The sequence below is a fragment of the Eptatretus burgeri genome, chromosome 7 (assembly GCF_056783735.1).
Source record: "Eptatretus burgeri isolate ZD-2024b chromosome 7, Ebu_testis_v1, whole genome shotgun sequence".
NCBI lineage: Eukaryota > Metazoa > Chordata > Myxini > Myxiniformes > Myxinidae > Eptatretus > Eptatretus burgeri.
Window position 1 is genome coordinate 9,301,290 of NC_140967.1, and position 12,500 is coordinate 9,313,789.

The 12,500-nt window shown below is 41.1% G+C and overlaps 1 protein-coding gene across 2 annotated transcripts in view; it reads right to left on the reverse strand.

Moving 5' to 3' along the window:
- Positions 1–12,500, reverse strand: part of LOC147022638 (uncharacterized) — an 84,788-nt gene that overhangs the window by 36,395 nt on the left and 35,893 nt on the right. For both annotated transcript variants that reach the window (XM_085887381.1, XM_085887382.1), the window contains exons 3-7: positions 8,796–9,134; positions 6,253–6,457; positions 4,028–4,170; positions 3,273–3,354; positions 2,897–3,046 (exon numbers count right to left, since the gene is read on the reverse strand). Coding sequence is in view for 1 of the 2 variants with exons in the window: in XM_085887382.1 (XP_085743508.1) it covers positions 3,322–3,354; positions 4,028–4,170; positions 6,253–6,457; positions 8,796–9,134 (720 nt within the window). In the remaining variant the exon portion in view is untranslated. The remainder of the gene's footprint in view (positions 1–2,896; positions 3,047–3,272; positions 3,355–4,027; positions 4,171–6,252; positions 6,458–8,795; positions 9,135–12,500) is intronic.

Genomic DNA, 12,500 nt, shown 5'->3' on the forward strand with positions numbered 1-12,500 from the left:
GGAGCTCAGGTGGGCCGAGGAAGGACTTTGCATGATGGATTCCAAGTCGGCGACTGGCTTTGAAAGTGAGGTTGGAAATGTGGCTTTTCCAGGAAAGATCATGGCAGATTGTGAGACCCAGAAGCTTGAATGAAAGGACTTCTTCCAGAGGATTGTTGAGAAAGTAGATTGGGGGGGGGGGGGGGATTGAGTCGAAACTGTCCTTTCGGAGAGATAAAGTGAGAGTATGAGATTTGTCAGGATTGAAAGATATGTTCCACGTGTTGGACCAGTTTGTGATTTTTTCCAGATCTGCAGAGAGCGAAGAAGCTGCTGCTTGCTGATCAGAGGGATGCGAGATGGTATGGCAAAGGGTGGAGTCATCAACAAAAAGATGAAGAGGATTTTCCAGAGAGCCTGAGAGATCATTGATGAAAACCAGAAAAAGCACAGGGCCAAGAAAACTGCCTTGAGGAACTCCAGCCTGGACAGGAAGAGGAGATGAGAGAATTCCATTAAGAGCCACGTGTTGACTGTGATAGGAGAGGAAGTCCACGAGCCATGAAGGGAGATTGCCTTGGACTCCATAAGAAGAGAGTTTGGTGAGCAGTGTTGGATGCCAGATCGTATCCAAGCTCGCGATGTGTCCAGGAAGATGGTCTGATCTTGTTTGGCATTTTGAACTCGCATTGTTATTGTACATACTTTATCGACGAACTCACATTCTTTGTGTATATAGTTTATAGATGTACTCACATTCTAATTGTACATAGTTTATAGATGTACTCACATTCTAATTGTATATATTTGATAGATGTACTCACATTCTAATTGTCCAAATTTTATTGATGTACTCACATTCTAATTGTATATATTTGATAGATGTACTCACATTCTAATTGTATATATTTGATAGATGTACTCACATTCTAATTGTATATATTTGATAGATGTACTCACATTCTAATTGTATATATTTGATAGATGTACTCACATTCTAATTGTATATATTTGATAGATGTACTCACATTCTAATTGAACATATTTTATAGATGTACTCACATTCTAATTGAACATATTTTATGGACGTACTCACATTCCTAGTGTACATATTTTATACACATACTCACATTCTAATTGTACATACTTTAAACACAAACTCGCATTCTAATTGTACATACTTTATCGATGTACTTACATTCCTATTGTACATATTTTATAAACATACTCACATTCTAATTATACATACTTTATCGATGTACTCGCATTCTAATTGTACATACTTTGTAGACGAACTCACATTCTTAGTGTTCACAGTTTATAGACATACTCACATTCTTAGTGTACATAGTTAGTAGATGTACTCACATTCTAATTGTACATATTTTATGGACATACTCATTATTATTATGATATTAAAACAATAAGCCATATTTTGTGGGCGTTTCTACTCCGAAACTGCCGGACGGATTGTCGCCACTTTTGACATGCGGGTGCTGTGTGGTATAATGTACATCATGGGCTATGTGAGATCGCACCAGATGGACAGGTTTGGGAATTTTTGGCGATTTTCTAATTTTTACATTCGTTTGCATGGCGACGTGTGACGTTACCGCTGAGAGGCGTAATGACGTAATGACATCATCGGTCATTCGCTGACGTCATTACGTCTGTCGTCGACAGACCGTCACCGCAGAGAGGCGCAATGCAATTCCGAAAAAAGAGCGTCTGTAATGCAAAACCCTCTTCTGCACATGCTGACGACCTCAGAAGGTGCATTTGACACAAAAAATGTAACAAGAAACATTGTATATAAAGAAATTCTATAAATCACATTGTAAACACTGGATATGTTGACGTCTTCACGAACCTTACTTTAGAAACTTTTCATGGAGCACGGGTTTGACGAGTTATAAAATTGTACATCGTTTATCGACGCAATCGGTTCAAAAAAATCGGAGAACATATATTCCTGACTCCCACTCGGTGGCGACTGTGGCCTCCGGAGCACATTCTGTGCGGAAAGACAAACAGGCAAAGAAACAGGCCATCGGAAATGGACACTTTGCGAAAGAGAACAAACCAGAACAGCACTTGGGAGAGCGATTAACTCTGCTTGGCCCAACAGTTTACGTTTTGTATCCCACTGAAAGTGTGTATCTCAACCAAAATCGAAGCGGCTTGTTATTATCACCGAACCAACTCATCCACCTAGTTTTGTCACAACTCGTTCACGATTTTTTCAGATTTTGTGCTATACTATATATTGTTTTGGACCCATCTCTCAATGGTGAAGAATCAGTTAAAAAAAATTATTGGATTCAGCTCTGGATTCGGATCTTCATCAAAATCAACTCGATTTGTCCTTGTCACACACCCAACCTGTCCACCAAGTTTCGTCCAAATCTGCACGTAACTTTTTGAGACATCATAACATCATTTTTAGATCCGTCTCTCAAAGGTGAAGAATCTCTTAAAAAATTTAAAAATTCTCGCATCCAGCCGGATTTGTATCTTCACCAAAAATGAAACAATTCTTCCTTGTTGCACACCCAACCTGTCCACCATGTTTTGTCCGAATCGGTCCATAATGGTTTGAGATATTGTGCTTTACATCATTTTTGGCCATGTTTCTCAATGGTGAGGAAACACTTTAAAAATTTTAGTGACCGGTTCAAGATGCGGATCCTGTCCAAAGGTGTGTGTTGCTGTCCTTGGCCAGTCACCTACGTACACAAAAAATTTCAGAACGATTGCTTGAAAACTGTGGACAAAAATTGTGTGACAAACAGACAGACAAACACTGCAGATCCACATACTTGGCAAAATTATTTCGCGACATCACAAACTAACAGACAAACAGACCCAAAAGCAATGTCCTCTCTGGCGAGGGGAAAAACTGACAATTCACAAATACCTTAATCTTGGTGTTGGCTCAGTGGTTGGGGTGGTGGCTTGGAATCCTGGGGTCCTGAGTTCCAGCCCTATTGGCTGCTGAATGAATACACCAAGGGGTTGACTCCACCTGTCATCCTTCTGAGGTTGGTGAAATGAGTACCAGTGTGTACTGTTGGAGGGGCACTGCATCAGCAACACAGTTTTGCTTCCAAGAAATGATAGCTACCCCGGCAGCTAAGCTGCTATACACAAGAAGAAGAAGAAGAAGAAGACAAATACCTTCTTTTACTCATGCTTGGTGTTTACATACAATAAACATTTACACTCATTCGCTGTTGATCAAATCTGTTAAAAAATCAATCATTTAAAACAATCAAAAAATAGCAAAAACATACCTCGTGCAAGACAAAATCATCTCGCATTTTGACCGCATTCAGCGGCATTTCATTTTTCTTGTCTCCGTCTTGTGGTAATCCTCTGTGGGTCAAAATACAAATGATAGCGGGTAAGTAAGATGGAGTGAACAGATGAACCTTGCTGTTGGTGACCACACCTCTATCTCTCCTCCCCCCACCCCCGTTCCTTTTGTTGAGTTGCGTCCTGATTCATTCTTTGTTCTATCTTTTCCATGAGCCTTCACTTTGTATAACAAAATAACTCTTCAGTCTTGAGAGGACACCAAGACTGGCCCACCCTGCAATCCCCTCATTGTCTTCCTCTGTATTATATAAGCCTTGGATCATGATGATGAAGGGCTGGGAATTTGATACCAAACCAACAAGTTGTTCCACCTACTGACATGAGAAAGGAAAGTGTTCCAGCACCTGGACCGTAAAAGGTGTGAAAGACTCATGAGTTTCACTTTTATTTTGTCCTCCGTGCCGTTCCCTCCAGTTTAAGACGACTAGTTGCTCGTCATCACCGAATGGTGAAGCTCATGGGCAACTCTAATTTGTTTCATCTGTACGATGAACATCGTCTGTCCCAGGTATGGCTTTTTCATCTCTCCATTAATATGCACACCTCACAGTCTCATTTTCCACTTCGCAGAAGAAAAAAAAAATTACAAACTCCATCAGCAAACTTCTTCCTCCACAAAATATCTTGTGCAAAATAATCCAAACCATTTCACTTTCTCATGGGAACTCACCTTGAGGACATACCACCGATGTGCGAGATGTGTGTGTAGATTATCCCTGAATCCCCCTCCAAGGCAATATGTGGATTGAGTGACCTCACGATACCGAGCAAAGTATTCTTTTGGGAAACTTGTCCGAGCTTCACTGTCGAGGTCTGAAGTGGGAAACAGGCAGCAATAAAGGAAGGTAAGGGACAGGAGATCAGGAAACAAATGTTCTCTCAATATTGTTTTCAGCAAAACCTGAGTGTTTGTGAAGCACAAGTACATAAACAGAAAATAACCACTGGGAAAAGCAAAGAACTTGGAAAAGATTAAATAAGAACACACCACTGGAAAAGTCCTCATGCATATACTACGTGGCCAAAAGTATGTGGACACCAGCTCGTCCAACATCTCATTCTAAAATCATGGACATTAATATGGAGTTGGTCCCCCTGCCCTTTGCTGCTATTACAGCCTCCACTCTCCTGGGAAGACTTTCCTCTGGAGATGGAACATTGTCGTGGGGATTTGCTTCCATTCAGCCACAAGAGCATCAGTGATGTCAGGCACTGATGTTGGGCGATTCGGTCTGGCTGCAGTCAGCGTTCCAATCCATCCCAAAGGGGTTTGATGGGGTTGAGGTCAGGGCTTTGTGCAGGCCAGTCAAGTTCTTCCACACCGATCTCGACAAACCATTTCTGTATGGATCTCACTTTGTGCACGGGGGCATTGTCGTGCTGAAACAGGAAAGGGCCTTCCCCAAACTGTTGCTGCAAAGTTGGAAGCACAGAATTGTATAGAATGTCATTGTATCCTGTAATGTCAAGATTTCCCTTCACTGGAACTAACGGGCCGAGCCCGACCAATTAAAAACAGCCCCAGACCATTATTCCTCTTCCACCAAATTTACAGTTGACACTATGCATTCGGACAGGTATCGTTCTCCTGGCATCCGCCAAAGCCAGATTCGTCCGTCAGACTGCCAGATTGTGAAGCGTGATTCATCACTCCAGAGAACACGTTTCCACTGCTCCAGAGTCCAATGGTGGTGAGCTTTACACCACTCCAGCCAACATTTGGCATCACGCATGGTGATCTTAGGCTTGTGTGCGGCTGCTCGGACATGGAAACCCCTTTAATGAAGCTCTCAAAGAACAGTGTTTGTGCTGACGTTGCTTCCAGAGTCAGTTTGGAACTCGGTAGTGAGTGTTGCAACCGACAACATGATTTTTCCACGCTACTCACTTCAGCACTCGGCGGTCCCGTTCTGTGAGCTTGTGTAGCCTACCACTTTGCGGCTGAGCTGTTGTTGCTCCGAGACGTTTCCACTTCACAATAAGAGCACTTACAGTTGACCGGGGCCGTTCCAGCAGGGCAGAAATTTGACGAACTGACTTGTTGAAAAGGTGGCATCCCATGACGGTGCCACATTGAAAGTCACTGAGCTCTTCAGTTTGGCCCATTCGACTGGCAATGTTTGTTTATGGAGATTGCCTGGCTGTGTGCTTGATTTTATAAACCTGTCAGCAATGGGTGTGGCTGGAATAGCCGAATCCACTCATTAGAAGGGGTGTCCGCATACTTTTCACCATGTGGTGTATGATGAGGTACGCTAACAAAAATGTACTGAGTAGTCCCCTATCTACTCTGTTCGTCCGATGTAATGCTGGTATATCTGAGTGTTATACAGTGTGTATGTGTGTGTGTGTGTGTGTGTGTGTGTGTGTGTGTGTGTGTGTGTGTGTGTGTGTGTGTGTGTGTGTGTGTGTGTGTGTGTGTGTGTGTGTGTTTCACACTTCATTCTAAAGGGTTCTTGCTGTCAAAGAAAAATAAAAATGTACCGTTGGATGGAAAGTGAATAATCTATTTTCTTGGAACAAAAATTTGCATCCGTTTATTTCTAAAAATGTCTGTTTTGAAAGCCTGTCTTTCCATGAGTGAAGAGGAAGAAGCAGAACTTGGAACTTCAACAGAGCAGTTCCAATGGTGAGAGGGTAGGAACCCTTTATAATAAAGTGTGACGGGCACAAGAGCACACAAACGACTACAACCACAGCCACAATGACACCAACAACAACAGCGACTGCATATTATAAAAGATCCTTTTTCACGTTTCACATCTTCATTGAGATTCACAGAAACCTGTGCAATATGTTTGTAAAGTACAACATGCTGTCTCTTGATTGATGTAATAATAAAAACAAGGAAGTGATATAAACAGCAATTGGTAATCTTCCATCCCTGACGGTTACCTCGGCAGAATATCTCCTGCTGAATGTCACTTCGACAGAGTGCACAGGTGATCTGTCCAAATCTGTGCATTTCTCGTAGACACCACACACAGAAAAAGTGATGACAGGGTTGACACCTGTGAGGCCCAACTGCGATGTCGCGGCAAATAGCACAGGTGAGATCCTGCAGATGCTCTTTCCGCTTCTCTGTTGGGTTTGATTCGACCTGCAATCACAAAATAAACCAGGCACAACAAATCGCGTCCATTTAAGGCATAAAGTCTTCGGACCCTACCGATCTTCACAAATATGCATTTTTCACTCCAGGAATGGGTAGGATTATCAGTGACAAATAGAATAAGGTTCACTATAAGCTTCGGTTGAAGTAAATCAGATCATTTTTGACGAAGTTAGGAGCGAAAAACGATTTTGATCTTTTCTTGACCTTGACCTTTGATCCAATTGAACCCAAAAGTTAATGGGGTCGTCCAAGGTTCATTGCCCACCTGTGGATTAAATTTGATAGTGTTTGCTGAAGCCGTTTTGCAGTAAAGTTGCTAACAGACAGACAGACAAACAAACAGACAAATAAAAATGGCCCATAGGGCCATGACTTGACGAAATTCAACAAGATCGGGTAACATCGAGAATATTGAGCGATAATAGGTATTTTTGGGGTTAAACATAGTTTTTAGGGTAAACAAACAAAAAAAAATTAAATTAAAATACCTGTCACCTCCGTAATCCGTAACGGATGTGACCAATTTTTAATCCAGTCAAAGATACTCCCCTCCTACGTCCGTGTTTCTAATTTGAAAGCAATCCGTTAAGATTTGGCGGAGACATGAATTTTTGAAAATCGGCCCATGCTAAAATACGGATTTTCACGATTTTCAGGAATTTTTCCTGACCTTAACCTTTGACCTTGACATGCCACAAGTTATAGGGTTCTATTCTGGTGGCCAATAAGTCCATTGGTGAAGTTCCATGACATTCCGACTCGAAATGTGACCTGTAGAGCGAGACGTACACACAAACAAACAAAACAAACCAACATACTTGACAAAATCGTAGATTTCGTCAAGTAACAAACCGGACGATTAGAATATCCTGCTCCCTCCCTCCGGGGGGCGGGATAACAAATCCCCCATGGTCGTTGAACACTTGTGTGGAAATATACCATTTCTGTCCAGAAACATTCACAACTGGAAGGGCACTCAGTGGAGCACATACCTCCGCCACGTAATTCCTGATCCACGAGAACATATCTGGCCCATTACATTTTTGAAATATCATTCCAGATATCGTTTTTGGCCCGATCTTTCAATGGTGAAAAATCACTTTCAAAAATTAAATAATTCTCTTATCTGGATTCGGATTCAGATCTTCACCAAAATTGAATCAATTTGTCATGGTCACACGCCCAACGTAACCCCCAAATGTCATCCGAATCCGTTCACAACTTTTTGAGATATCGTGCTGTATATTAGTTTAGCCTTATCTCTCAAAGGTGACGAATCAGTTAAAAAATTGTTGGATCCGGATCTGGTTCTTCACCAAAACTGAATCAATTCTTCCTTCTCACACACCCAACCTGCCCACCAAATTTCATCCAGATCCGTCCACAACTTTTTGAGATATCCTGCACACAAACAAACAAACAGACAGAGAGGGGTGGAAACATAACCTCCTTCACCTTTGGTGGTGGAGATAAAAAAAACACTGTTTTTAATTCATAAAGGGTTGAAAGGATCAAGCAACAAAGTAACGTTTGATGTCTTAAACCAAGTGTTTTTTCATGAGTTTAACACGTGATCTTAAACCCGAATACCAAAATGTAAGGTTTTCCAAACACATGAAAGGCTTCAAAATAGCACCTTGGCCTAAAAAACCAAAATGGACGATCATCCAAGGAGCTTCTCCTTCCCACTAACCAACCCCCACTGACTTCAACCTCAAATACACTGTGACCCCTCTCCTGTGCGCGCGCACACACACACACACACACACACACACACACACACACACACACACACACACACACACACACACACACACACACACACACACACACACACACACACACACACACTGCTGGAAACACCAAAAACCTCCACTGGGAAAAAAAAAATCAGAAATACACGGGGAGACGTCGATAGAGGAGGAGATCATTCGGCCCATCAAGCCTGTGTCATCTCCACGTTCCCAAAAACCCCAGGACACAACACCATCCCTGTATGTTATTATATAATTACTAGCGATACCCGTGCACATACACGGGATAGCAGTACAACATAGCTAGTAGCAGACGACAGACCGTACACGGGGAATGAGAAAAATACGCATTGTGCAAAATGCAAGTGGTACTATGGAACGCCAAGACTTCCCAAACATTGTCGGCATGTCCGCTAAGTGCCACAGCAATTTCATAGGGATCGTGTGACGGCGAGCCGAGTTTTTAGTGTGCAAGCTTGGTATTATAATAGAGATTTTCTCTCACTGTGGAGCCGACTCCAACCATTTTAATGCTATTTTTCCCCAAGCATAAGAGGTGAGTGCAACACCTTGTCAGTGACGGAAGGAGATTCCTTGTCCTGTGGGACATCCTGTTGGTGCTTGTCAGTGATTGAAGGACATTCCTCGTCCTGTGGGACATCCTTTTGGTGCTTCTTCGATTTCCTCGACTTGCCAAACCATTTTCCTAACCTTCTGGAACATTTGTATTTGTTGTGTTCCTTTGTCGACGTGTTATTTTCGAGTTCCACGTCAATGACAGAATCTGGCACCTCAACAGCTTGAGGTGCTTGACGAGGTGGCGGTGGTTCTGAGGTGTCGAGCACGCCACCCTGGGAAGAAGCAGCAGTAACAGCTGGAATTCTGCTTACAAGTTCAATAACTTCAGTCTACGGGATGTGTAAGGAAGACACAAACAACTTGTGATGAGAAAATGAAACATTCAAAATCTCAATGAATAAGATAACAGGTTGATCCAAATGGTGAAAAATTGCACATCCTCAGCATTCTAAAGGTGGGTTTTTCACAAAACTCATCATGTTGTTATCATTGTTGGAATTTTTACCCTCGCCGAAGAAGAGGGTCCGTTTGTTACTTTGCAAAAATATTTGAAATTTTTGTTTTTGCCAAGTATGTTGGTCTGTGGCATTTATGTTGGTCTTAGGTAAAGTCTGCGTCTGTCTGTTTGTTTGTCTATTTGTTTGTCTATTTGTCACACAACCTTTGGCCACAGTTTTCAAACAATCGTTTTGAAATGTTTTGTGTGTGTGTGTAGGTGACCGAACAAGGACAGCAACGCTAAATTTTGGTGAAGATCCCAATCCAGATCCGGATCTGAGAATCTTTAAGTGATTCTTCATCGTTGAGAGACAGGGCCAAAACAATATATGAAGAGCACAATATCTCAAAAGGTAATGGATGGATTCACACGAGACTTGGTGGACAGGTTGGGAGTGCCACCAGGAAGAACTGTTTCAATTTTGGTGAAGATCCGAATCCAGATCTGGAGAAAGAATTATTTAATTTTAAACTGATTCCTCACCATTGAGCGAAGGGACCAAAGTCGATTTTGCATGATATCTCAAAAAGTTGAACACGGATTCGGATGAAACTTGGTGGACAGATTGGGTGTGTGACGAGGACTAATTGATTCCATTTTGGTGAAGATCTAAATCTGGATCCGAATTCGAGAATTTTTCACGTGATTCTTCGCCGTTGAGAGATGGGGCCAAAAACGATGTGTAGCACGATATCTCTAAAAGTTGTGGACGACGTGTGAAAAAAGGAGGTGGAAGAGTTGGTTTGGTGACGAGAAGAAGCCGATTCGATTTTGGTTCTGGTACGGACTCAGATCGGACCAATCAGTGGCATACAAAATGTAAACGATTCAGCCTGGAGGATGTGTATGTTCTCTGTGGAGCGCCGTTTCATTTTGCCAAGTTGTCACTCGATGAGTGATTTTTCATTTGTCTGTTTGTCTACACAGAACTTTTGTGTTTTTCTCAGCAAGCGCATGTTGGGTTGAGACGAAATTTGCAACATTGGTGCGACTTCTCATGGAGAATGTCTCAATGATAATTATGATGTTATAGGTCACGTAGTGTGGCAGCCATAGTGGAAAAACTTTGGACCTCTGTATCTCTGAAACTGCACCAAGGAAAAAATTGATACTTGGCAAATAGCGAGTACTCCTCATGGGGAATGAGTGATTTTTTATTCTGACATCATAGGTGCCTTCGTTATGATGTTATCATTGCATATGTAAAACGCCATATCCGATCAGTATGAAATTTTTTGAAGGTCATCTCGGGATAAATTGGTCCACAGAAAAATAATGATGTCATCAATTAGGTGATTTGTCAGCCTTATTGTTTGTTTGTTTGTTTTTAAACGTCCAAAAATCTTCTTCTCGGAAGTGGCTGAACAGATCGAGGCAAAACTTCACACATATAACCGCCGATCCATGAGGAACAAAAGGTTCACAATATGTCATCGGTCACATGGTTTGGCAGCCATATTGGATTTAACCGAAACATACAATAAACACTCCACTCAAAACAAGTCCTGGCAAGGGTCTGCAATCTCTTGTTACTCTTGTTCTTGTAATTACTGTTGTTGAAGGTTGATTTGTTAAATGTGCACCCATTGGTCGGACATCTTCCGGACCACACCCACATCTGTCGCTTGACTCCACCGACCATAGTTGTAAGTACCCAGATTATATGATATGGCCGCCATTTTGGTTTTTCCGCTGGGTCGAACACAGAATGTCTCAAGGCCTCTGCTGATTCGAGACTGTCTGGCTTTGAACTGTCCCTTCTGATATAATTGTGACGAATCAACTCGTTCTGATATAACTATGACGAATCAGCTTGTTCTGATGTTGTTGTGACGAATCAGCTTGTTTTAATGTAACTATGACGAATCGGCTCGTTCTGATATAACTGTGACGAATCATCTCATCAGGAACTCTTTCAATGAGGGTTTCCGAATCGGCCATTTCGGGATTTTTCAATTCACTCGAGGTTAATGGAGGTCCCGAACCTCGAACAGATTGTTATAAACAAAAGGTTTATTACCACAGGTAACACATAAAAAGGTAAATCCCCTGTTCAGAATCACGAGACATGTTTTCTATCTAATATTATTCATTCACACGGGTTGGGGACACGGGGACGTGAACAAGTTTAACATGAGAGAATCGGATCGTGTTTCCACGTTAACTAGGTAGTTACACGAGCGATGAATGAACCTAGTTGGAGAGAGAGAGCAGTTAGTGAAGAGTCATTCCTAATAAACCAATTATTACCTGACGATTCTCGTCATCGTTTCTCCTCCTGTTTCTCCTCTTCTTGAAACAGCACAACATCTTCCTTGTTTTTCTTTACTCGAAGTTTCTAACAAACGTTTCTTTTAATCGATCACGTTTAAAAAGAGTTAAACTCGAGTAACAAACGTCTACACTGAACGCCGTGTCACCATGACTCGCTCAACCACGGAGGTTCCCAAATGAAACAACAAAGTACTCATTGTGAGTCACAATTCATGGAAGGGGGCGGGGCATCATCTCCATAGTTACCCTCAATAACAACGTCATCTCCATAGTTACCCTCAATAACAACATCATCTCCATAGTTACCCTCAATAACAACATCATCTCCATAGTTACCCTCAATAACAACATCATCTCCATAGTTACACTCAATAACAACATCATCTCCATAGTTACACTCAATAACATCATCTCCGTAGTTACCCTCAATAACAACATCATCTCCATAGTTACACTCAATAACATCATCTCCGTAGTTACCCTCAATAACAACGTCATCTCCATAGTTACTGTCATCTATCTATAAACATATTACGAAAACTCTCATCTTGTTTCTATATATATATATATATATATATATATATATATATATATATATATATATATATATATATATATATATATATATATATATGTATGTATATATGTATGTATGAATGTATATATATGTATGTATTTGTGTATGTATATGTGCATGTATATATGTATGTATGAATGTATATATGTATGTATATATGTTTGTATATTGTATATATCTATGTATATATGTATGTATGAATGTATGTATATGTGTATGTATATGTGTATGTATATATGTATGTATGAATGTATGTATATGTGTATGTATATGTGTATGTATATATGTATGTATGAATGTGTATATGTGTATGTATATATGTATGTATGAATGTATATATGTATG